Below are 27,788 nucleotides of genomic sequence, written 5' to 3' on the forward strand. Positions count from 1 at the left end.
ATCGGAGGCCTTGCCAGGGCGGCCGCGCTGACCCGTGCTTGGGCCGCGGTGCTGTCGGCTGACGACGTGAGCCAGCGGCAGGCAAGGCGCCGGGGGCCCCGGTCACGCAGACTGGGAGCAGAAGGAGAAGAGGCCCTGGAGGAATCCTAACGCCGACTCTGCCGCGGCCTGACTGAGCGCTGGGGCAAGAAGGGCCCTGGAGCTGAGGCCAGAAAGGCTTTTTTCAGCCCCAGACTCTTTACTCAAGCTCAGTCTAGAATATGGACTACCAGGAAGGCCCAGCGTGTAAAACAGACCTTGTCCCTCAGAACACAGCTTGATACCATGACCTGCCGTTTCTTCTACGCACGAGGAAACTGGGAGCCAGAGGAATCAGTGCTCATCTGAGCTCATCACGACGAAGCCTAGACAAAATGGAAACAGTCCAGAGGTCACCCACGGTGATGGAGGTGGACGTCAGGACGAACCAGGAGAGATGGGAACGTGGATGGAGGAGGCAGCCAGAGGTAAGCAAAAAGCAGCAAGGGAGCCCTCACCCTCGCCCTCAGGGAGGACAAACTCCTGAGAGAAAGAGGAGACTCGGCTTGTCTCCCAGAAAGAGGGGAAAGTGAGGTCCCTAAGGAAAGGGGGAGGTCACTGGGAATAAGGTCAAGTTTTGTGAAAGGGAGGCGGGTGGCAAGAGCAACTCAACTTCCACCATCAAGGCAGCTCTGGCACTGGGGGAAAAGCGTCAGGACCCATCCAGGTGACGGTTCCTTTAAGTGCAGGGCTCCTGGAGGTTGTGGGACTGGGATTGACTTTATGATGTGCATGAGTTTGGTGGGTCATTAAGTGTTAGCATGCAAGTAGAAGTTTACTTCAATTAAAGCTATTGGGAATTCAAGAATAGCAATTAAGATTAAAATATTAAATGTGATAAAAGCCATAGTAGGGCTAATGCTTATTAAAGCTAAGTTTGCACCTTCAGTTAAATGAATTAATAAGTGTTCAGCAGTAGTGCTGGCTGTGAGTTGTACAGCTGAGACTATTGGTTTCAGTAATTTGCTAATATAGGAATAAGTGGGGTGTGTGTCTGTTGGAGCAGGAAATGGGCTCTAAAGATGCTCTTGTTTTGTGGGGGAAGCCAGTGATTACTGTTCCTGCTCATAAGGGAATGGCAATTCCTAGCTTTATCGCGAGCTGTGTAGCAGGTGTCAGTTAAGGTGGTAGAAAGCCTCGTAGGTTTGTTGAATCGATAAATAAGTGATACGAGTACTAAGGATTTCCATTACCTGCGTGATTATGCTTAATGGCTCACCAAATTCATGCGTATCATGTAGTAAATCCCAGTCCCTGCCCACTTCAGGAGCCCTGCGCTTACGAGAACCCTTAACGTGGAAGGGTCCTGGCACTTTTCCCCCAGTACGAGTGCCGCCTTGATGGCAAAAGTTGAGCTGCTTCAAATGGTCATCATTTGTTTTGATGTAAGTTGAATTTGTCATCATTGGATAGAAATTAAGTGGTTATTAATTAGTCCATTAGGTATGGGAAATAAAACACTTGGAAAAATACTAGAATAACAACAGATTATTATGTTTTGGATAGTGAAAGAGGTGAATACGTCTTTATTTTGTTTCTCAGAGGGTGTAATGTTTTGGCACTTTAATTGTTTTTAGTTCTGAGTTGAAAGATAAGAATGTTTTGCAACTTTAAGTTGAAATATAATCAACAGTACTATAATTATAATAGTAATGAATCATGTTAATGTATCTAATTGAGGCATATCCTTAAGGAAAGGTTGAACTCTCAGTCTTTTTAAAAATTAGTTATTAATTCCACTATCGATATTCCTTGTTTAGATGCAAAGTCTTGTCAAATGATAAAAATCACTGGTATTACTCCTGTTAATGAAATGGTGAATGTATGTATGAATGAGATAGTGTTTCATGTTGTGTATGCTTCTGGATAGTCAGAGTAACATTCTGGTATTCCTGAAAGGCCAAGAAAATACTGCAAAAAGAGATTAACGTTTATAAATATAAATGTTTACAAATGTGAAGTGAATCTTTGCTCAGGTTGAGTCCATAGCCTAAAAATAATGGAAGTCAGTGGACAAACCCTCTTATAATGGCGAATACTGCTCCAGTGATAAGACGTAGTGACCAAAGTGCGCTGCTGCATAGTATGGATCGTGAAAATCTATGAGGACGAATTAGCTAGGACAATTCCTGTTAGACCGCCTCCTGTGCATAAGAAAATAAAACCTAAGGCTCATAATATGGCTGGTGATCATTTAATATCGCCTCCATGGAAGGTTGCTAGTTAACTAAATAAATACTTCCACTCCTACAGGGATGGCAACAATTAGAGTAACTGACGTAAAATACACTTACATCAACATCTACTACTGTGAACATGTGTTGAGCTCATTTGATAAAGCCTAGGAAGCCAATAGATATTATGGCTCAGACTATTCCCAAATACCCCATAGGTTGTTTTTTTCCTGAATAATGTATGACAATATGTGAAATTATCTCAAAGCCAGATAAAATAAGAATATGAAAACCTGGGTGGCCAAAGAATCAGAATAGATGTTGATACAAAATTGGATCGCTGCCTCCTGCAGTATCAAAGAAAGATTAATAGATCGTGGTCTATTAACAATATAGTCATTCTGGCGGCTGGAACTGGAAGTCACAGTCGTATGGCCAGAATGAGGATGGATCCAACAAACAGTGGTTGGATACTGAGATATAGCTGGAGGTTTGACGTTAATAATTGTGGTAATAAAATTAATAGCACCTAGAATTGAGTATACACCCGCTCAATGTAGGAGAAAAATGGATAGGTCAACAGAAGCTCCCGCATAGGCTAGATTGCCAGTGAAACGTAAGATAGACTGTTTAGTCTGTCCCAGCACCTACTTCAATTATTGATGACACAAGTAGGAGTAGAAATGATGGTGGAAGATGTCAAAAACTTAAATTATTTACTTGGGGGAAGGTTGTATCAGGTCCTCCAATTATGAGTGGAACCAGTCAGTTTCTGAATCCTCCAGTTACCATAAATGTAACTATGAAAAATTATTACAAACGCATGGGTGGTACAACTGCACTGTAGATGTGAGAGTCTTCTAGTAAAGCTCCAGACCTAGTTCAGCAGGATTAAAAGGCTTAAGGCAGAACCTTCTGTTCTGGCACAGGCATCAAAAAACAGATGCTAAGTATCCATAAGATTTATGGTTTGTGGAGAATAATTAGCAGTTTATGAACATAGTAAAATGGCTGAGCAAGCATTGGACTGTAAATCTAAAGACAGAGGTTGAGCCCTCTTTTTGCCAAGCCCTGTGGTGAGTAACATACTGAATTGCAAATTCAGAGAAGCAGCTTCAATTCTGCCTGGCTTCTCCCCTGTTTCTCCCCTGAATGGAGGGAGAAGTAGACGGAAGCCAGTTGACTAGGGTATGGAGCTGTTAACTCAAATTCTGTGGCAGGAAATCCCACCAAATCTGGTGAGGATTTAGTTTAATGTAAATGTTTGATTTGCATTCAACTGATGTAGGATAAACTCTTGGAATCCTCATCTTCAGGAATTAAGTAAATAATACTTGCTTAGGGCTTTGAAGGCTCTTGGTCTGTGATACCCTAAATTCCAAGTCCAGTACTGATAATACTGATGTTAGGGAAAGAAATAATGTTGATATTACAATTAGTGGTGGTAACAGTATTATTCATTTCATGTTTTCATATTGCTGTTTTATTTTCATGTTATATATACAGAGAAATGTAGATTGAATAGCACTATGATCGCTATTAATGTTGGTAAAATACTATTTTTTGTTATTTCTTGAGTAATCATTCATTTAGGTAAAAACCTGAAAGTGGCAGGAGGCCTCTTAATGATAATAAACAGTGAGAATAAATCTAGCAGTTAAGGGTGTTTAGTTCATAAATTAGGAGAGTGATAGTGCTGTGGTGGATGGATTGTATATAAATAATATAAATGTCGTAAGTGTTATTATGATACAAGCATAGGATTATTATAGTTGGATTGTGAATGACAGTAGCTGTTATTCAACCTATGTGACCAGTTGATGAGTGAACTATGATTTTTTCATAGTTGGGTGTGGCTGAGTCTTCTTCATCCTCCTAGTATGATTGATAAAATAGCTATAATTAGTAACATGTTTCGGTTAAAGAATGATGAAATTTGATATAAAACTGATAGTGGTACAAGTTTCTGTCATGCTAATAAAATCAGGACAGATGTTAGTGGAGATTCAGGCACTCAAAAATGGAATGGAGAAAGTCCAAGTTTTATGACTAGGGCTATTATGATAATGGATGCTGCTGGAGTAAACATTTTGGTAATTATTGGCCAGAATATATTAGATTAACAATAATAGCTGTTGTAAGAAGTACAGATGTGGTGGCTTGTGTCAGAAAACATTTAGTGGATGCTTCTTTGGCTTGCAGGTTGAATTTTTTATTAAAATTAGAATAATAGCTAGTATGTTTATTTCAAAGCCAATTCAGGTTATTAATCAGTGTGACCTTATTGTAACAATTATAATTTCTAAAATCCCCTTATTGTTACTATAGGAAGGATATAAACCAGCATTTTCAGGGTGTGAGCCTGATAGCTTATTTTGCTGACCTTACTATAGAATATGGTATAATATGGTAGCATAGAAAGCTTTGAATTCTTAGGGGTAGATTCAATTCCTATAATACTAGAAATAGGAGGATTTAAACCTCCATAATTTACTCTATCGAAGTAATAACTCTTTTGTCAGACATGTTTCTTTGTTTGGTGAGATACTTGATATCATGTTGGGTAATGATAGAAGTCGTTTTCAAAGAGCTAGTGTTAGTAGTGGGAAATTTTTTTGTAGATGTATAAGCTGGTCATATTGGAACTCTCGATAGGATGAATTCACAGGAATAAATGGTTAGGAAAAGGGTTTTGACAATAAAATTGAGTATAGTTCTGGTAAGTAAGGGTTGTGAAATGCTCCTAGCAATAGAACTGTTGTTAAAAAAAAAAAAAGAAACATTTATTGTAATAATGTTAGCATATTCAGCTAGGAAGAATAGGGCAAATGGGCCTGCTGCATGTTTTTCAGTGCTTCAACACTGAAGCCTGAAAAACAAGTTCTGATTCTCCTTCTGTCAGGTTGAATGGAGCTTGGTTAGTTTCTGCTAGGATTGAAATAAATCATATTATGGCCCATGGCCAAGATGGAAAAATTAGTTATAAATATTCTTGAGAATATTTATTTAATTTTGAGGGTGTAAATGATCCATTAATTAATAGGACTTAGAATGATTGCTAGTGTTACTTAATATGAAACTATTTGTGCTACTGCTCATAGGAACCCACTTAATTTTTGAATTTTGAATCTGAATTTTGAATGAGGTTCATCCTGACCAGACAATAGAATATACAGCTAGGCTTGAGACAGCTAATGTAGTCTGTCTAGGTTTATGTTGATTAATGGGTATGGCATGGGTAATGGAATTCATATTTTTAGGGCCAAAGTAAGGGCTAGGATTGATGCAATAATACAGATATTGATGGTGTTAACGGTCATAATGGTACTTTAATAAATAGGTGGACAGCATTGGCAATGTGTTGGAGCAGGCCATCAGGTCCAACAATGTCTGATCCTTTATGGAGTTGTATATAGCCCAGTACATTTCATTGGCTTAGTATAAGGAATTATTATAGCAATTGGAATGAGATTAATTAATGAAAGAAGGTTAGTTGTATTAACCAAACTGTTAAGGAGAGGAGTTAAACCTCTGACTATAAACGTGTAAGTTGTATGCCAAGTACCAGGCTCTGCCACCCTAACAAACCCTGTTTAAAGGCACTTTTGTAAAGTAGGTCTTATTTCTCTTGTACTTTCATTCTGGTAGAAATATGAAATGTATTGAAAGCAATCTGGATTACTCTGGTCTGAACTCAGATCACATAGGACTTTAATTGTTGAACAAACAAACCATTAATAGTGGCTACACCTTTGGGATGTTCTGATCTAATGAGGTTATAAAGCCTGTTTGTGTGAACTCTAGAATAGGATCGTGCTGTTCTACCTAGGATAACTTGTTCTGCTGATCAAGTTATAGTATCATTAAGTGATCAAATATTTTGACTAGTTGTCTAGGTTTTAATCACGTGTTTTATTCTTTGAGGTTACCCCAACCAAAATTTTAGTCCTTTTAAAGTTTTGTTATCCCTTGGTTTTGTAAATTTGGGGTTATTGGGAGTTTTGTTTTTGTTTTTTTACTAAAGCTCCGTAGGTTCTCCTCTTACCCTGTCATTACCGCCTCTTCACAGGAAGGTCAGTTTCTCTAATTAAGAGAGAATGAAACACTAATGTGACCATTCATACAAGTCCTCATTTAAAGAACAAATGATTTGCTACCTTTGCACAGTCAGGATACCACAGCTGGCTACTAAACATTTGTCAATGCCTCTAATACTAGAAATGCTAGAGGTGATAATTTCGTCAAACAGGCAAGGTTTGTGTTTGCTGACTTCCTTTTACTTAAAATAATTTGTTTTTATTGAAGTATAGTCGGTTTACAATGTTGTATTCATTTCTGGTGTACAGCGTGGTGATTCAGTTATATATATATGTAAATATTCCTTTTCATATTCATTATAGGCTATTACATGGTATTGAATATAATTCCCTGTGCTATATGGTAGGACCTTGCTGTTTATCTATTTTACATGTAGTAGTTAGTATCTGCAAATCCAGAACTCCCAGTTTATCCCTCCACCCACTCCTTTCCTCTCAATAACCACAATTTTGTTTCCTATGTCCGTATCTGTTTTGTAAGTAAGTTCATTTGTGTTATTTTTTTAGATTCCACATATAAGTGATATCATATGGTATTTTTCTTTCTCTTTTTGGCTTAGTTCACTTAGAATGACAATCTCCAGGTCTATCCATGTTGTTGCAAATGGCAACATGGCAATATTCTTTTTCATAGCTGAGTAGTATTCCATCGTGTGTATATATAGCATGTATTCTTTATCAAGTCATATGTTGATGGACACTGTTTTGATTAATGTAGCTCTGTAGTATTGTCTGAAGTCTGGGAGGGTTATTCCTCCAGCATTGTTCTTTTTCTTCAGTATTGCTTTGGCAATTCTGGGTCTTTTGTGATTCCGTGTAAATTTTGGGATTATTTGTTCTTGTTCTGTGAACAATGTCCTGGGTAATTTGATAGGGATAGCATTAAATCTGTAGATTATTTTAAGTAGTATGGCCATTTTTAACAATATTAATTCTTCCAATCCAAGAGCATGGGATATCTTCCCATTTCTTTATTTTTTTTATTGAGGTATAGTCAGTTTACAATGTTGTGTCACTTGCTGGTGTACAGCACAATTCTTCAGTCATACATGAATATACATATATTCATTTTCATATTTTTTCACCATGTGCTACTACAAGATACTGAATATATTTCCCTGTGCTATACAGTATAAACTTGTTTATCTATTTTATATATACCAGTCAGTATCTGCAAATCTTGAACTTCCAGTTTATCCCTTCCTCCCTCCTCCATTTCTTTAAATCATCTTTAATTTCCTTAACCAGTGTTTTGTAGTTGTCAGCATATGTCTTTCACCTCCTTGGTCAGGTTTATTCCTAAGTATTTTATTTTTTTAATGTGATTTTAAAAGATTGTTTCTTAACTCTTTTTTTCTGATATTTAATTATTAGTGCAAAGAAATGGAACTTATTTCTGTATGTTAATCTTGTATCCTGTTACCTTGCCAAATTCTTTTATCAGCTCTAGTAGTTTTTGTTTGGAGCCTTTAGGGTTTTCTATATGTAGTATCATGTCATCTGTATGTAGTGACAGTTTTACCTCTTATCTTCCAATTTGGATTCCTTTTATTTCTTTTTCTTATCTTATGGCTAGGACTTCCAATACTATTTTGAATAGAAGTGGTGAGATTAGGCATCCTTGTCTTGTTCCAGATTTTAGTGGGAAGGCTTTCAACTTTCCACCTTTGAGTATTACGTTGACTATGGATTTGTCATAAATAGCTTTTATTATGCTGACATATGTTCCCCTTATACACATTTTGGTGAGTTTTTATTGTGAATGGATGTTGAATTTTATCAAATGCTTTTTCTGCATCTATTGAGATGACCATGTGATTTTTGTCCTTTCTTCTGCTGATGTGGTGTATCACATTGATTGATTTGCATATGTTGAACCATCCTTGTGTCCCTGGGATGACTCCAACTTGATCGTAGTGTATATATCTGACTTGATCATAATGGTATAATCTTTTTTATGTATTGTTGGATTCAGTTTGTTAACATTTTATTGACAATTTTTGCATTTATGTTTATCAAAGATATTGGCCTGTAATTTTCTTTGTTGGTAGTGTCTGTCTGGTTTTGTTATCAGGGTGATGGTGGCTTCACAGAATTAGTTTGGGAGTATTCCCTCCTCTTCAATCTTTTGGAAGTTTGAGAAGGATTGGTATAAATTCTTCTTTGTATGTTTGGTAGAATTCCCCAGTGAAGCTTTCTAGTCTTGGACTTTTGTTTGCAGGACGTTTTTTCATTACTGATTCTATTTCACTTCTAGTGATTGGTCTGTTCAAATTACCTATTTCTTCTTGATTCAGTTTTAGTGGACTATATGTTTCTAGAAACTTGTCCATTTCTTCTAGGTTGTCCAGTTTATTGCTATATAGTTCATAGTATTCTCTTAGGGTTTTTTAGTATTAACTGTGGTGTTGGATATAATTTTGTCTCTTTCATTTCCTGTTTTGTTTATTTGTGTCCTCTCTTCTTGGTGAGCCTGAGCAGAGATTTGTCCATTTTGTTTACTCTTTCAAAAAACCAGCTCTTAGTTCGATTCATTTTTTTTAATCTCTGTTTTATTTACTTCCTCACTGATATTATTTCTTTTCTGCTGCTGTCTTTAAATTTTGTTTGTTCTTCTTTTTCTAAGTCTTTTATGTAATAAGTTAGGTTGTTTGAGATTGTTCTTGTTTTATGTGGAAGGCCTGTGTTGCTGTGGACTTCCCTATGAGGACTGCTTTTGCTACATCCCCTTTTACTTAAAATCTTTTCTTAAGTGCACACCTGTGTTGGTTAAACAATTGGCTTAATAAATAATTATTAGATTAAATTTATATTAACTACCAGTGATTATCTATTCTGATATAATCTTAGGTGTGGAGAAATAATTCTTATTACTCATATTAACAGTATTCCTCTATTAATTAACAGATTGATCCAGTATTAAGGTAGGAGTTCGTTTTTGTTAGTGGAATTAAGGTAAGTAAACTGTTGAGCTTGAATGCTTTCTTAATTTTTTTAGGGCAACTATGATATTATTAATATATTAATAACTATGACATTATTAATATACTAACTTTCTTATAAGGAAGTCTGTATCCTGCATGTAAAGGGTGTACCTCTTTAGATTAATATTTAAATTTAGGTTAGAATTATTTTTTAGGTAAAGTTGAACCAAAATTCTGTACTAGACAGCCAGCCATTGCCAGGCTCATTAGGCTTTTCACCTCTGTCCACAAATCTCATAGTTTTGCTACTTAGATGAATTTGTTCTTTAGAACCTGTTCATAGGTTTCATCTGGTTTGGGGGCCATTTAACATCTCTTTCCTAAATTGTTCCAGTTAATCATTATGGAGAAGTAAAGGTGTAAACTTTGCTATTTAATACTTGAAATATTTCTTTCACCATTCTCTTGTGGTAGTTTCTCTATAGCACTAATGAAAATTGATCTCTATCTCCTATGCTTTAATTTTTAAATATTTAATTTATATACTGTCATTGAGCTTGATTAGTTTGGGCTAGCTCTGGTTCACAGTGGTCATTTAAGATGAAATCTCATGCATGTAAACTGGAGTCTCTTAAGCTGCACTTTGATCTGCCCATGCACTCTTCCCAGCGTGCTTACCTTGTGACTGGCCTGTCTCCTCTTACGTGTTAAATAGTTATAAGTTGTATATGTAGGTTTTGATATTTGAGGAGGGTGACCATCTGTGTGTGTGTGCTTCATGGCCTAATTCAGTTCAGCTATTTTTTAATACACTACTAAATCTTCTTAGTTTTTAATAACTTTTGTGTAAGTTTTAATATTCTTTAAGTAGAAAACGTAGCCCATTTCGTTCCACCCCATAACCTACACCTTGAACTAATAGTTTTACGTGGTTGTTTGTGCTTTCCATGGTTGCTTTTTAGGCTTTGCTGAAGATGGCGATAGTCTGTATTAGCAAGGGTGGGTGAGGTTTATCGGGGTTTATAGATTATAGAAAAAGCTCCTCTAGAGGGATAGAAAACCCCACCAAGTTTTTTGAGTTTTAGGCCATTGCTAGTGGTACTCTGGAAAATAGTTTTGTTATAATTATTTGGGTTTAGGGCTATTAGTGGAGTATTGGATCCCAGTTTTGAGTCTTCGTTATCATGTAATCAGGAATATTGAAGTCATTTTCGTAGTTTGTTTTTATTTTAGTTGCAACTTGTTACAGCCTAATTAAAACTTAATTATGAGCATCTTTAACACTCTTTTCACTGAAAATTTTGTTAATTTGGGTTAATCATATGACCTTGGTGGCTGGTATGGCATTTACGTAGTAAAAACTTAAACTTTTGTTTATGGCTTAATTTTTCTGTTGTTTTCCTGTGGCATGTGGTTAATCTGGGCATCATGAGCTTGTTAGTGTGCTTGCTGCCTGCTCCTTTTAATCATTGGTGATCTAGAGAGCTTTCTCACTGGGGTGTAGAATAATTGCACGTGTAATGTAAGAATTAATAATAAGACTGTGACCAAACCTATGTGTTTATGGAGTTACTAAACTACTCCAGGCATTTTTAGTGCTTTGCTTTACTTACTAAGCTATAGTAACAAATTAGATACAGGGAGATCCCTGTCCATCAAAGTCTTGTGAATTTAAGTAGCATGCTAGTATTAGTGGAAGTATCTTAAATTACTGGGGAGTGAGTTTTTGTATTCCATAGGTTTAAAGTTAGAATTTTGGGTGTTTGAAATTTTCATTTAGTTAATAAGGATCTTGACTGAAACATGTCTTCATTTATGATTTAGAGATTTAATTTATTATAGAATGGGGGAAAGCAGGCTTTTATGTCCTGTAATATTTTAATCTTGTTTTGAGAATTTGTCAAGATTGGTAATGTATACAATTTGAGGTCTACAGGAGCTAAGGGGAGTTTGCTGAGCTAATTTTTATTGGCTATGTGCACATACACATACCAATTTTCTTATGTACTGTAAACACTAACAACTTAGGGTTGTTGATGTTGGAAAATAATATTCAATATAGGCTTAGCTACAAGTTGCTTAACTGTATTAAAGCCTTAGATGGCCATAGTTCAGTCACAGCATGCCCCCAAATTAAAAAATACCAAATATATGACAACATAGTTATGTGTGCACATGGGCCGATTAGTTCATCAAAACGTCTTATTTAAGAGGAAAGATAAGGAGATTTTTAGGGGAGATGATCCTGAAGAACCAGATGCCAGATATAGTTCACTTCTAGAAACCACCACATGTTCTGGGCCCAAAGCAAGAAGAGGGGCATGTTTGGGGATGAGCTGCTGCTTTCTCAAAGTTTGGGTGTTAAGGAAGTCGTTGGTCATAAGCGTGGTGACTAGAGTTGATTTGACTTAATGGGATATGAACAATTAATATGTTCTATGTAGTATCAGTCATATCTCTTGGTTTATGAATTATCCATGTGGAAGAGAATTTTATGTATGATAAACCACTCTGTGTATTATTTAATATTCATAGTTTGCATTTACACAGATGGGATAAACAATGTATGATTACATACGTATAGAATTTATCATGTACAATCAAGTATATATATATATAATGATACATTGTAACAGGGCAGATCATTTAATATACAAAGTACACAGCAATGGAATCATCTAGAATTTTTAAATACTGACATAGCCCATGACAATATTTTACTGTTTATGTGCAACTTGCAGGAAATAGTCTAGGGAGAATTTCATCTTGGGGTGCTGATGGTAGAGTTGGTGCTTCTTCCTTGATGTTCTAGGCGGGTTTTTCTCTTTCCAGTTTATAAGACCAGAGTGATCAATACACTATCAAGGCTTCTTTTTAGATTATTTCTGATTAAGATTGTGGGTGGCTTAAGTAAAAGACTAAGAAAATATAAGATTGATGCTAGTTGGCCAATGATGAGAAATGGGTGTTTAACTGGTTGTCCTCCAACTCATATTAATGTTAGTAGGTCTGCTACTAGTAGTAGTCAGAATAAGCATTGGCTTAGGGGTCAGAATATTATGCTTTGTTGCTTTGATATATGAACTGTTGGGCTAATTACTAGAATTAGGATAGAAATATTAGAGCTAATACACCACATAACTTACTGGGATTGATATTGAGGTGGTAACATCAAGTTTATTGAAATTAAAAAAGCTCTTAATTTTGCCAAAAACTACCCAGAAGACAACCTTAACCACATCATACTTATACATTTCCTCTGTCCTGCCTCTGGATCATACTTGTTTGAAGATATTAATTTGGGCAGAAAAATCCTGATCCTTTATCCACTTAGACAAAAGAAATAGGGACATTTAGCTTTGAGACCAAAAGAAAAAAAAGGAGAGCAGAAACCTACTTCCGTACATTAATAAGCAATACAAAACAAATGGTTATATTAGTAGGACCAAGTGGAAGATTAAGGCATTATCAAAATGGGAAGGTCCTTATGTAATGAGACCCTTGTGCATTGTTTATGTCAACATAAAGTTCAACTTGCACTCTCTAAAACTATTTTTCAGAATAGAAAGTTTTTATTACAAATATATCTACTGATTAAAAAATGAAATGTGGACATTAAACATTCTGTGGAAAGTAAAAATCCCATCACCTAGAAATTACAACTTGGTATGCATTTTTGCAAAGCTTTTGCTTTACATGTTAGCACTTATAATAACAAAGAAGAATGATTACCTTTTGCCATCTAATAATGTCATGGCAGTATTTCCATATCAATGACCATAGTGATTATGATTTATTTTAAATACCTACATAGTATTTCACTGTTTGGGAGTTATCAACTCAATTAACTAATCCTCTCAAATTTTTTCAAATTATAGATGAATCTTTACTTACTTGTCTCATTTTCTTAGGACAAACTCCCAACAGTGATGAATTACTAGTTTAAGTGATACATAAGATTTTTAAAGGTTCTGGACTCAAACTGCTCTTTAGGAAAGTTATATTGATTCAGTCTTCCTAAAGATAAAAAAGATATAGAATACTTTCAAGTTCACCCTGCTCATTGCTGGGTTAAAATTGTTAAATAAATCTCTGCACTTATCCCCAATTTCTAAATTGGTAATATGCTATAAGGAAACATGCATATACTAGTCAGAAATTCTGTGGCTGACCCGTTGGCCATCTCACCTTCAGCCATTCCCAACCCCTTCTCCTTTACTCACTTTAAAAATAAATGCTATTTGCTTTCTCTGCCTCTTACACAATTCTGGCCAATAGCAAGTAAGCAGAAATGTGCTGGAAAAGCTTCTGGAAAAAGCTTTTACTCTACTGGCAAAAAGCTCAAACTGCTCCCTTTCCCAGCTTTGGATGTAAACATACAGTATGGCGCTGTGGCAGCCATGTTGTAACCATAAGGAAAAGATCAAGAGAATCACTTGTTCTGACCAGTACCAGGCACAGATAAACTTGCAGACTTTGGTGATATGAAAAAAACTTGTCTGTTTCCATTCTTAGTTTTGCTTTGTTAGTTGTAGTTAAAAATATTACTGACAGACAAAACATTGCATGCTAAGCAATAATTTCTGAATGATCATAAATGACCATGAGTATCATTTATGATTGGAGGAAATATGGAAATTATCAGATATATTTAAAATAGGGGAAAAAACAGGGATAAAATATCTACATACAGGAAGAGATGATGAAACAAAACTTTAGTACTGAGAGCCACAGACACCATTAAAAGCACATTTAGGAGAAAGGAATAAAGAAAGTTAACAAAATGGAGAAGGGGTGGGTTCATGGCAGAGGATTACTGTGTTTATCTAAGCATGTTTTCTTTTCCTCCTAAGCACACAACCACACTATATTTCCCATCTTTCCTTGTAGTTAGTTGGAAACACACATCAAGTTCTGACTAATGGAATGTGAACAGAAGTGATGATGCCAATTCTGGGCCTGGCCCATAAACTCCCATTTTCTCTGTTTCCCTGTTCACTGACTAATGGAGATTTTGAGCAGAATCACAAAAATAGGGGGAGCCTATGTCCCCGAATTACTGTTTGGTGCAGAGCTCTTCCTCTAATCTCCTTAGAACTGTGATGTGAGCAATATACTGTTTTATAGTAGTAAGCTCCTGAGATCGTATTTAAATGACACAGATTTGGCAAAATTTTCAATATTTTGAAATTGGACGAAAATCTTTTTTCAGTTTCTTTTTTTGTTCTTTTCTAAATCTGCTGGTTTTCAGGAGGCTTGATGTTCCTGACTAGTTCCTTGGAAGAATATAGCTTTAAAATTGTGTAAGATTTTGTTCCTAAGCAACTGTCAGGAGGAAAGTCTCCGCTGAAGCTTAACATCAATTTAAACATACTTAGAAACAAAAAATAATCCCTTATTAAACAATTTCTACATTTTGGGGTTGTACTCCGAATGAAGTTTTCCTATGTGATCAATTAAAGCTAATAAGAGATGAATCCATATGCCTATTTAAATGGTGATACAAAGTTCAAAACCAATTATTACTTACCTAGCTTGCCTCGTCCTAATGTCTAAGACATACATATTTTTACTAAGACATAGGTATTATTACTATTAAGGAGAGTAGAAACACATACAAACCAACTGATAAATTATATATTACATGTTTATTAAGGGTACAACTTTCATGTAAAATTTACATTTTATGAAAAAATCAAAAATATTTACAAAATTTTGTAAGATTTGCAGTGTTCTAATTACAACTCAAATAGTAAATAACAAATTCTTAAAAATGCACATTTGTTAGAGTTCTTCTGTGTTTTCAAATTCTTGGTTAAAGAGGCAACTACAAAGTTTATCACTATACATAAGCAAGAACCAGCTTGCTAAATACATTTCCCATTGAAAATCTATTGGTCTTTTTTCACACCATTAGTGGATTTTTAAATGAAAAGAAATCAATATAAACTCATATGGCTTTAAAATTGTAACCTGCACCCAAACAAATTTATGTATTAACACTTGGTATGAAGACTGTAGTAATTAAGAAAGTGCAGAACTTTAACCACTTCACTAATTTGTACATTTTTAGGTAATACTTGATTAAAAGCAAACATGGTGAGTATAATGGTGTCTGAATTCCAATAATAAAATATTAACTGCTCAATAAAAGCAGCCTGACTGCAAAGCAGTTACAGTTAAGATTCCAGTAAGGGACTGTAATTGGCATTTAAAAGAGCACAATGTAAGTTAGAAATTATAATTTTGCCCACTATTTAGTAAAGATGAACATTTTAGCAAATTGTTTTATGTGCTGCTTTAGTCAAACCTAAATTTAGAACTGGGCTAACACTGAATATATTAAAAAGCACATTGTGTTTTATATATATATATATAAAAATTTTATATATATATATATAAATTTTTTTGCTAATGAGTAGATTTTCTGCTGTATTTAGTATAGCAAGATGTTACATAAATGTCTAGTAGTAGGGGTTTTATTTTCTGTAAAGCTTAACAGAACAATTAGTGGTTTTATATAAATTATCATCTACAACAGTTTATTCTATGCAAAATGCAAAACACTGGTACTTACAAATAAAATCCCCATTTGTAAATTATTAAACTTTGTCCAAAATAATTCCTTCAATTAATCAGGATTTGCTATAAAGTTAGGTTTTTTTATATTAAAAATTAGTAGTTTATTTAAGAAATGTTTAACCCAATCCATCATTTCAATTTCTCTACTTTTAGCATGTAGCAATTAAATAGGAACAAAAAAATACAAATTGGTAATTTTTCCAGTTGTTGAAAATGCCAAAACTAATCTTTTCAAAAGTGTGTTCCTCTCAAACTACTACAAAATTCGTGCTCACAACACATTCAGTAAATATTTCTAATAATTATCAGAGTGAAGGGAAATGTTAAATTGAGAGTTAAAATACCAGTTACCAATTTACCATTACAGTTTTTCAGAACTTTTTGATCAGGTTAAAGTGGAATATCTGAAGGTAATTTCTTCCCCTGTAAACATATGCCATTAGTTAACATTTCTCTAGTGGCTACAGTGTATCACTAAAGAAGTGAGCCAGGGTTCTTAAGTATAAATTATCCTTTAGTTATTCTGAATTCCCTTCCCAACTGCAGCAAAAGATATTTTTAAAAATTGCAATTATCTTATAAAAATGTTTGCCCACTCTATGATTCTGAATAGAAGATCCAGACTGTGAGAAAAAGTGAGGCACATTAATGAACACAAACTGGATAGGCACATTTCTGGGTTTTGTTATTGTTTTAAAAGGCACACATTATGCAACCCATATAAAAATAAATTAAATCTACAGCATTAATTCATCAAAACAATCACAACTTCTATAAAGTTAACTGCAGAAGTAAATCACTCTGCTGTCTTTGCAAGCTTATTTTAAAACACATTGCACTTGAGGATTTAAAAAAAATCATAAAATAACATTTACACTTTATTAATACATTTATGAGAATCAAATTATAAATTTTTGCATACAGCTTGGACTCTGATCTGATTACTTTATGGCACATAACTCAATTTGATTGAGTGTTCTAAATTAATATTATCCAAAACTTAGAATTCACGTTCTGTTTGTATTCATTCAATATCAAACTTACAAAATTTCAAAGCTATCTCTGACTCTAAAAACTTATGGAAAGCTAAATTACTTTGTGCTTGCTCTCCTAAAATTTTAGGCCTGATATACTATAACCCCTTTTTCAACATAGACACTGAAGATAATTTAAATTTAAAATTTCAGCCTATAAAAACTTCATTTTACTGAGAATCTGAATAAATGTGCTTCCTGAATATTGAAGTTGATCATTTACAGCGTTGAAAAATCATTTCAGTGCTATTTCTTTCAATGACTCACTTCAAAAGTGCAATTTAATGTTTGTAGTCAGCTCTCAAAGACATAATACAAGTTCGAATAGTGTCTGGAAAGAACAGATAATGCAGAATGGCAGGTTTGTACTACTCCCTCGAGCCAACCACTTTCCAGGGTCCATCAACAATCCGCCAGGTATCGTCCTAAAAAACACCAAGCAGACCTTTGCAATTATAATTTCAAATGAACTCAAAGGAGGACATTTTCACTGTGGTTATAGATACAGAACCCAGCTCCCATCTGCTGTTTACAATACATTAGAATCAGATCCACAGGTGTTCAGCTATACTGACCATGAGTACTCTTTCTCCCAGGTGTGTGTCTACCTGGCATCTAGTACCAAAGGTCAAGGAAAAAATTTCCATGTCTTGAGACTATAAACTGCTTGACAGTCATTTAGGAACTGTCAGAATGCAAATGTTTCCCATGTACATTAGAAAGCTTGAAATCTCCCAACTTACCAGTGGCAAACCGCTTCTTTACTAAGGAAAGCCTATAGCCAGTGCCTACAAGTTCAATATCTACTCCTGAGAGGGTATTTCCCTCGCTGAGGAATTGCACTGCAAGTGTGGTGGGTTTACTGGGTCCTTCTGAAAGATCAAATTTTGCTCTGAGGGACCCAGAACCTATAAGGAAAAGAACAAAGAACTTACACAGAGTAACATGTATTTCACACCAAAAAAGTCAACTGAACAAGTAAGCTAAACTGTGTCAGTCTTATGCCAAATTCATGAAACATGTACAGTAAACAAATCATCACCTGGTTTCCAAATAAGTCTTTATTCATTGAATCTGAATTTGCTAAGTCAATAATCTTAATCCATGCTTCTCTTTGACTTAATAGCAATCTTCAGAGGTGCTTACTATAGAGATTCCTATGTTATATGCATGCTGGAGTCAAAAAACAAGTAAAGTCTGAGGGCAGCTCAAAAGCAAGCTCTGGAAGGGATGAGTGGGAAAAAGTCAAAAGGAAATGAGGCTGACTACCATTATCATGGGGCAAAAGAGGGTAAAGAAGGACAGACGGCTAAAGTTGGGAAGAGCTGTATCAATATTACCATTTTGTATTCACCTTTCTTTTTAAAACTACCTGGTCTAACATCATGCCACATACTTCTGAGGGGCTTTCTTTCCAATATAACCATTTATTCAACATACATCAGTCTAACAGCTTGGCAGAAATAGTAAATCGAAAAATTATGAATGTGATAAATGCCATAAAAACTGTCAGGAGCTATGGGCACAAAAGCACATAAAATGGTGGTGGGGATGATGGTGTGTATCTCAGACCTAAGAGAGCATGATGCATTTAAAGGGAACTGCATCTAGGAGAGCTGGAGAACAGGACACAAGTGGAAGAGAGTGGCAGAAGACACTAAGTGATAGCAAGGAACACGTTCTAAATATCTTTACAAACCATGATAAGAAATAACCATAGGGAGCCACCAAAGACAAGGAAGACAAAACATTTCAGATTAAGTGTCTTAGAAGGGCAGAGGGGTACAAGATGCAAGGTAGGGAAACCACCTGAAGGTCAATAAAACAGATTAGGATTCGAGGTGACAGGAAAAGGGGATCTGAACTAGGCTAAGGGAAAGGAAAGAAGGGAATGAATTTGAGATAGTTAGGAGTTGAAACCAAGGGGTGAAAAGGAAGAGGAGCCTGGGAGGGTTCACGGGTTTCTGGCTGGGGAAAAGAGACAGAATTGCTGGGTAGTGGGAGTGACAATCTGTAAGTCCCCATACAGAAGGTGCACACTACAGAGAGAAATCTGGAAGAAAATATAACACTAACCCACCCTACACTGCTGTGCCTGATGGCAGAGGTCAATTGGGAAGATGAACTGTTGTCTAATTCTTAACCCCTGTCTAAGCCCTCCTTAAACTTTTACGGTTCTTGATAAGCTATTCCACTCTGTGAAAGTTCCATCACAGGCCAAGAGGAGCCACTTTCGCAATCCTTAAGCTTTAGAATTATTTCCTGTCCCTCTTCTGTGCATAAAGCCAAAAGAGAAACAGCTTTCTATTTCACAATATTCTAATTTGGATATTTCTTTCAAAAAGCTGACTGACTAAATCAGAACCACATTTATAAGATTTTCCCATTTCCTCACACAGACACTCTGATACCTGAATAGCAGAGGGAAACTATTAAACTCTCTGGTTAGAAAATTTGTATCTTATTTTTCAAAGAACAAATTCCCTTCTTGGTAAACACTGACAGTAGTATTGTTTCATTAAATAGGGGGAAATACACCCTTTCTGCCTTGCTAACTGGTTATGAACCCTCAATTCAAGTAGGATTTCTGGTTTACTCTCAGTTTTAACTAGGAGTTTCAGTTTTGTCTCTCACAGCCATACAGCTAAAGTAAAAGTCAGTACAGTTTGCCACCTTGGAAACAGGCAACCTTTAAGTACCAAATAGCAACAAAGGGACCAGAGATTAGCTAAGTTATTTCATCCAAGGTGTGGTTCGCTAATAGTAAAAGTCTGATTCAGCACAGCAGGTATCAATGGGCAATGTAGGTACGTTCCTGGTCCTTTACGTAGAAATACCTATGAGAAAAACTACTGAGGATACATTGTACATTTTGATCACATTATGCTTAAAATGTTCAGTGGAAAAAAGCTGAGCAAAACTTGAAAAGCCAAAATAGCTACTTAATTAGAAACATTACTGGAGATTAATTAGGCATTCAGAAGAGGGCAGGAGAAATCTCTTTTGATGAAGAGCAAAATGCGAAGAAAATGTTACAGACTTGACTGTCCTGGGAATTATATTCTAAATTGAGCTATGGGATAGATATAATGCTAGGAGTGATCAACTTGCAGAGACTTTTTCTTTGCATCGTGAACACGAACAGATGCAGACAAGGTAGGAGGAGACAATTAACTTGCTTCTCTTTAAAATAATGATCATAGAACTGAAGGCTGTCGATGGTTAGTTTTAATAAGGGGAAATGACCAAGGAAAGGTTCTCTTAAGAGAGAATAAGCAAAGTTTTTTTTTTAAAGCCTGGAAGCTTCTGCATAATTTCCAGGAGGCCAGGAGGACCCCATTAACAAAATGAGCTAAAGAGTGTGTCAGTTTCAATTAGTTATCAGTTTCAATTATCAGGTTATCTAGACTTTGACTTCTATAAATTTACTTAACTAGGTATTTTCTCTTAAAGTTAGCATGTGAACATAAGGAGCATTTATGTAATATTTATAAAGTTAGAGCAAAACATTATTTTTCTCACAGAGAAAGCATATTCAATCTAGAAGGAAAAAAATGTGTTCTGAATCTCAACTAGTCCACTCTTATTTTAAGGTATTAACTTCCACCTAGTGGTCAATTCTAGAACTGAAGGCATGAAATTCCAGGAGAAAGTTTTCCATAAATGTTCCTAAAACACCATTTTCAGTGATATCACCTTATAAACAAACATGCACACACTTACCTCCATTTTCTGATTTTTCTGAAATACCAGAGAGTTTCCAAAAGGCTTTCATCTGTTCTGCATTCCTGTAAGTACAAATATCTTCAGATAATGTGTCTAGTACCTCATATATAGATGAGCACTCAATAAATACATCTTAAATATTTCACTAGAACAACTATAGTGCTAAATGTACTCTGAACAGTACCTTGGTGAAAATGTGATTATGAATAATATAAATAAATACTGTATCTTTCTTAATGAATGGATATTTACCAAATTACATAACTTCTCATTTCTACTGGTCACAGAAATGAAAACAACATGTAGGTGGCCCAGTACCTTCATTAATCAAGGAAAACACAGTTTTATTATTAAATGGTGAGGTAAATGTAGTGGTTAGAGTCTATACTAATATTTTTTAATTAAAAAATTTATTTATTATACTATTTAATTATTTTTATTTTGGGAAGGAGGAGGTAATTAGGTTTATTTATTTTTAGAGGTGGTACTGGGGATTGAATCTAGGACCTTGTGCATGTTAAGCATGTGCTCTCTACTTCAGGTATACCCTCCCCCCATACTAATTTTAATAGAGGGAAATATATACAAGATCTTGTGGTAGCTCACAGTGACAAAAAAATGTATGACAATGAGTATGTGTATGTTTATGTATAACTGAAAAATTGTGCTCTACAGTGGAATTTGACACAACATTGTAAAATGACTATTACTCAATAAAGAAAAATATTTTTAAAAAAAAGAGGGAACAAGAGAGGTAGTTAAGTGATGAGGGTAACTAATACCTAATCAGATAGGTTTTCCTATAGATGTGCTAGATTCTATATTTAACCCTGTATTTTTTAAATGAAAAAAAGGTTTAAAGAAGTTATGTGCTTCGCCTAAGGGTAAAGTTGTATTGAATCATTCAAGTCTGGGTGCTGACAGCAAAACTAGTTTTGTTTATTTTGGATTAAGGCTACTTCCTGTAGCTTGGCTAAAAATGAACAAAATGAACAGTACATTTTATAACATGGTTTCTCTGGGAAAATGCACTAAAACTTTTCTAATGTATGATACAACTTTCAGAATTTAGGTTTTAAAACTCATGGATTGTAACAGAAACTCAGCAGGAATTCAGAAATCTACTTAGTTTACCATATTGCAGGGGGAAGGGACTGCATGTTTGTGACTCCTCCATCCACTGGTACCACCACCTGTATATTGGAAAGTACACTTGGTGCCACCATAGCTTCTGGGTTGTACTTATAATCCACTCTAACATCTGTGGTGCCAGCACTACATTTCCAATATGTTGCAAGATTTAGAGGAGTGGACTGAATACCATTTGATGATACCTTTAAAGAGAGGGAAAAAACAAATAATTGCCTTTGACCCAAAAAGTAAACAAGTCATGTTAATGACACACAGCTGAACAAAAGCTGACACATTCAAAAATAATAATGCGGGAGCTGTCTATTGCTAAGAGTGAAGCAGGCTCATCTCAAAGGCATAAGTGTGACTCTCAACATGTGGACCCAGGACTATGTACATCAAAATTTCTGTAGTGCTTGTTTGAATTGCACATTCCACTGACTCGAAATGCAGGAAATCTGATTCAACAGCTAAAGTACAGGACAAAGAAATCAGCATGTTATCAGGTGATTCTTACTTATGCACATAATGTTTGAGAACATTCAACACAGAATTCTAAGATTTTTTAAAATAAGAACTTAGATTTAAAACAGTTAGAAAAACTGCATGCAGTACTGCAAGTCTGCAGTTAGAATACTTCCAACCTCAAGTGTTTAATTTTAATCACACAAACCATAGAAAGTGGTGCAATTCCTTCTGGTTCTACAGTTCCTTGCTCAAATGACTTCAATAAGACCTACTCTGATCATCCTGTTGAAATTTACACTGAAAACTGCGTTTTCACTCTTCTTACTTTATAGACTTTCCTTTCACCTTATCACAACATACGTTATTTACTTAATAGTTTACTATCTAACTCCCTATGCTACTCACAGCAATTAGCAAGCACTAAATAGTAAATATTTGTTGAATGAATGATAAATGAATACTTGGAATAAATTTTAGGTCTACCTAAGTGGCAGCACTTTTTTATTCTTTAAAGTATTTATTTCCTAGAAACATAAGCCTATTAATACAGTTATCCTATTAAAAACTCAAACAATACATAAGTGTATGAAATGGGAAATTTATCCTTTGGCATCCTTACTCCCTACATCATGGTACATAAGCTTCTAAACTTCCTAGGCATGCTAACATGGATCTGTCTCATTCTTTTAAATGGCTGCAATAATTAATTTAGTCAAGCTCTTTGTGGATGTGTATTAGGTGGTTTCCAAACAATGATACAGTAAATGCCTTTCCTACCTTATCTTCCCCCCCATTTGTGATTTCTGAAGAACAGATTTCTGTAAGTGGAACTGTTGAATTAAAAGTTACATCTGCTCAACAATCTAATAGCATTTACCTTCTAAGAGGTTGTATTAATTTGTACTCTCATTAACAACTGGTGATATCTCTCTTAATAGAACAATCTTTCTCATTTTTGTCAGTCTGATGTGGGCTAAAACTGGTATCTCATTGTCGTCTTAATATTCATTGCTCTGATTACTACTGACACAGAGCATCTTTCCATCAGTTATCTATCTATTGAGTTATTCATCTTTTAGCTACTAATTTATACAGGCTTTTTGAAATAAGCCTTTTGGTTTAACTTATATTACAAATAATTTTCTCTCAGATTAAGTACTGATTCTTTTTAAGGGTTTGTGTGTTTTAACCAAATATCTTATACACACGTATTTATTTTTGCCTCAAGTATCTCATTTTATTGCATGGCTTCTGGGTTTTTAATTATACTTAGGTCTTCTACACTTCAAGATTGAAGTATGTAATAAATATATATTATACATATATGCAACACACGTGCATATATTCCTATAGATAATACAATATATTCACCATGCTTTATTTTAGTATCTTTACAGCTTCATTTATTATTAAACCTTTGATACATGCAGGTTTTAGTTTTCGTTAAATGTCTGAGTTAGGGATTCAGCTGAATCTTCCCCCAAATCTCTAGCCTGCTGCCCCAATATTACCTTTTAAAAAATTCATTATTTCTACATTGCCTTGAAATGTTACTCTGTCATATGATCCATTTTCCATTTATTCTTCGATCTATTTCTGGATGCTCTAATCTATTGCATTCATCTGGCCATCTATTGTTGTGCCAGTCTCTATTTTAAAAACTGTTGGCTTATACTGTTTTCCCATTAAACTAAACATTACTCCACATTACTGTTTAAAACACTTCTTAATTTTCCAAGCTTTACTCTTCCTGAGAACTTGAAAATTACTGTCAAGTCTCCAGACACACATAGCGCTCCACTAAGTTCTGATCAGGATCACACTAAATTTATAAGCTAATTTAGAAACAGCTAAGCTTTATTACAACATGAGTCTTCTTTTAAATAAAGTATGCCTTTCTAACTATACTCAAGTCAGTAGAGATTGTGCTGTTTCTTCTTAGTTAAAATTTTTTTGTTTTGTGTTCACTGTGGCTACAGGAATGGATGCAGTAACAGATCTTTTTTTAAAAAAAAGTTTTTTTTTTTGAAGTGAAGTATAAGTGACATTACATTATATTAGTTTCAGGTGTACAGCACAGCTTTGATATTTATATACATTGTGAAATAATCACCACAATATGTCTAGTTTACCTGTCACCATATATAGCTACAAGAATTTTTCCTGTGATGAGAACTTTTAAAATACACTCTTAGCAACTCTGAAATATGTAATACAGTATTATTAACCTTGTCATATTGTACATAACATCCCCATGACTTATTTACTTTGTAACTGCAAGTTTGTAACTCTTGACCTCTTTCACACATAACACCCACCCCTAACCCCCTGCCCTCTAGCAATCACCAGTCTGTTCTCTGTATCTCTTCCATCCAAGTACTAACCAGGCCCGACCCTGCTTAGCTTCCAAGATGAGATGAGATCGGGTGCATTCAGGGTGGTATGGCTGTAGACTGTTCTCTGTATCTCTGAGCTTGGTCCGGTTGGTTTGATTTTCAGATTCCACATATACGTGAGATCATGTCTTCTATCTTCCTTCGTCTGACTCATCTCATCTCACTTAGCATAATATTCTCAAGGTCTATCCATATTATCACAAATAGCAAGATTTCATTTTTCGTGACTGAATAGTATTCGTGTGTGTATGTGTGTGTGTGTGTGAAATCTTTATCCATTCATTTATCAATATTTTTTTTACTTGCAGGATCCAGCTTTAATAAATTTGAACACAAGACACAGGTTCCCAGGTGTACATAAATATATGTCCATTTTACAGTTGCTTTTTGCTTCTTCCATCTCTTAATTCTTTTGGACAGGCATGAAAGAATGTTCAAACTCTTGTTCAACAAGAACTTCTTTAATAGAGCCTAATGGTCTTTTGTTGCCTCCTAGATCTTGGTGAGGTTTTTACAGTTGTTCTGTATCTTGGCTACTATAAATAATGCTGTGATGAACATGGGGATGCAAGTATCTTTTCAAATTAGTGTTTTCATTTTCTTTGGATAATTACCCAGAAGTGAAATCATATGGTAGTTCTATTTTTAACTTTTTGAGGAACCTCCATACTGTTTCCATAGTAGTTTTATCAGTTTATATTCTCATCAACAGTACACAAGGGCTCCCCTTTATCCACATCCTTATCTTTCTGTTAACAGGCATCTAACAGGTGTGAGATGATAGCTTATTGTGGTTTTGATTCACATTTCCTGATGATTAGTGATACTGAACAACTTTTTATGTACCTTTTAGCCATCTGTATGTCTTCTTGGAAAAATGTCTATTCAGATCCTCTGTCCATTTTTAAAATCTGACTCTTTTGGAACTGAGTTGTACACTCTTCATATATTTTGGATATTGACCCCTTATCAGATATAGCATGTGCAAATAATCTCCCATTCAGTACATTGCCTTTGCATTTTGTTGATGATGTTCTTTGCTGTGCAGAAGCTTTTCAGTTTGATATGATCCTGTTTGTTTATTTTTGCTTTTGTTGTCTTTGCTTCTGGAGTCAAATCCAAAAAATCATTACCAAGGTTGATGTCAAGCAGCCTACCTTCTATGTTTTCTACTACGAGTTTAGGGTTTCAGGTTTTGCATTCAGGTCTTCAATCCATTTTGAGTCAATTTTTGTGTATGGTGTAAAATAGCAGTCTAGCTTCATTCTTTTGATTGTGGTTAGTTTTCCCAACACTATTTATTGAAGAGACTGTCCTTTCCCCAATGTGTATTTATTGGCTTCTTTGTCATAAATCAATTGAGCATGTATGTGTGGTTTTACTTCTGAACTCTCTATTCTGTTCCACTGATCAATTGTCTATTTTTTGCTAATACCATAATGTCTTGATTACTATACCTGTGTCATGTAGTTTGAAATCAGGAAGCTTGATGCTTCTAGCTTTGTTGTTTTCTCAAGATTGCTTTAGCTATTTGGGGTCTTTTGTGGTTCCATATAAATTTTAGGATAGTTTTATTTCTGTGCAAAATTGCCACTGGAATTTTAATAGGTATTGCATTAAATCTGTGACTGTCTTGGGTACTATGGACATTTAAACAATTTTAATTCTATTAATGAGAAAGTATTTTTTCATTTAGTTGTGTCTTCAATTTCTTTCATCACTGTCTTACAGTTTTCAGTGTACAGGTCTTTCACTTCCTTGGTTAAATTTATTCCTAAGTATTTTACTCTTTTTGATGCTAGCTACTGTAAATGGGATTTTTTTTTAATTTCTCTGCTAGTTCATTATTAGTGTATAGAAACACAACAGATTTTTTAATGTATTTTGTATCCTGCAACATTACTGAATTCATTTATTACTCAGTATTATTCCATTTATTCATTTATTATTCAGTATTTTAAGTTTTGGGGGGAGGAGGTAGGGGAGTCTAAAGATTTTCTACATATATGCGTCATCTGCAAATAGTGAAAATTTTACTTCTTTCTAATTTGGGTGCCTTTTCTTTTTCTTGTCTAATTGGTCTGGCTAGAACTTTCAGTACTATGTTGAATAAAAGTGGTGAGAGTAGGCATCCTTGTCTTATTCCTCATCTTAGAGGAAAAGCTGAAAGCTTTTCACCACTGAGCATGATGTTAGCTATGGACTTGTCATAAATGACATTTATTATGTTGATGTATGTCCCCTCTACACCCACCCTGTTGGGAGCTTCTATCATAAGTGGATGTTGAATTTTGTCAAATGTTTTTCCTGGATCCAATGAGATGATCATAGGATTTCCATCTTCGTTAATGTGGTATATCATGTTGATTGATTTCTGGATGTCACCAGCCTTGTATCCCTGGAATAAATCCCACTTGATCATGGTGTATGGTCCTTTTAATGTATTGTTAAATGTGATCTGCTTATATTTTGTTAAGGGTTTTTGTGTCTGTGTTCAACAGGGATATTGGCCAGTAATTTTTTCTTGTAGTGTCCTTGTCTGGTTTTAGTATCAGGGTGATAATGCTGGTCTCATGACTTTGGAAGTGTTCCCTCCTTTTCTATTTTTCTGAATGAGTTTGAGTTTGAGAACTGGTATTCTTTTAATGTCTGGTAGGATTTTGTAATGAAGCTGATTGGTCCTGGACTTCTGTTTGTTGGGAGGTTTCTGATTGCTGACTCACCCTGCTCACTACTAATTGGTCTTTTCAGATATTCTACTACTTCATGATTCAATATTAGAAAGCTGGTTGTATGTTCCTAGAAATTTATCCATTTATTGTAGGTTGTCCAATTTGTTGGCATATAATTGTTCACAGCAGTCTCTTACAGTTCTCTGTAGTTCAGCAATATTAGTCTTATCAGTTCTTCTTTCATTTCTAATTTTATTTGAGCCTTTTTTTTTTCTTGGTGAGTCTACATAAGTTTGTCAATTTTATCTTTTCAAAGAACTAGCTCCTAGCTTCATTGATCTTTTCAGTCCCTATTTATTTCTGCTCTGTTATTACCTCCCTTCTACTAATTTCCGGCCTTGTTTGCTCTTCTTTTTCTAGTTCCTTAAAGTGTAAAGTTAAGTTATCTGAGAATTTTCTTACTCGACTTTACTCCCTTGTTCCCCAGAGAAGGTCTGGGTTTGTGC

At 35.0% G+C, this 27,788-nt stretch overlaps 1 protein-coding gene, 1 long non-coding RNA gene and 1 pseudogene across 4 annotated transcripts in view; 1 reads left to right on the top strand and 2 right to left on the bottom strand.

Annotated features, from left to right (window-relative positions):
- Nucleotides 1-27,788, top strand: part of LOC140695652 (uncharacterized) — a 53,021-nt gene continuing 25,233 nt past the window's right edge. Inside the window, exon 1 of the long non-coding RNA XR_012071388.1 lies at nucleotides 1-506. This is a non-coding gene — a long non-coding RNA (uncharacterized lncRNA). The remainder of the gene's footprint in view (nucleotides 507-27,788) is intronic.
- Nucleotides 687-5,706, bottom strand: LOC140690251 (NADH-ubiquinone oxidoreductase chain 1-like; annotated as a pseudogene).
- Nucleotides 14,903-27,788, bottom strand: part of FCHO2 (FCH and mu domain containing endocytic adaptor 2) — a 109,540-nt gene continuing 96,654 nt past the window's right edge. For all 3 annotated transcript variants that reach the window (XM_072958535.1, XM_072958534.1, XM_072958533.1), the window contains 4 exons: nucleotides 21,750-21,949; nucleotides 20,613-20,677; nucleotides 17,633-17,797; nucleotides 14,903-17,314 (listed from right to left, as the gene is read on the bottom strand). In XM_072958535.1, the coding sequence (XP_072814636.1) occupies nucleotides 17,292-17,314; nucleotides 17,633-17,797; nucleotides 20,613-20,677; nucleotides 21,750-21,949 (453 nt within the window). In that variant the 3' untranslated portion in view covers nucleotides 14,903-17,291. The remainder of the gene's footprint in view (nucleotides 17,315-17,632; nucleotides 17,798-20,612; nucleotides 20,678-21,749; nucleotides 21,950-27,788) is intronic.

Source organism: Vicugna pacos, chromosome 3 (genome assembly GCF_048564905.1).
Source record: "Vicugna pacos chromosome 3, VicPac4, whole genome shotgun sequence".
Classification (NCBI taxonomy): domain Eukaryota; kingdom Metazoa; phylum Chordata; class Mammalia; order Artiodactyla; family Camelidae; genus Vicugna; species Vicugna pacos.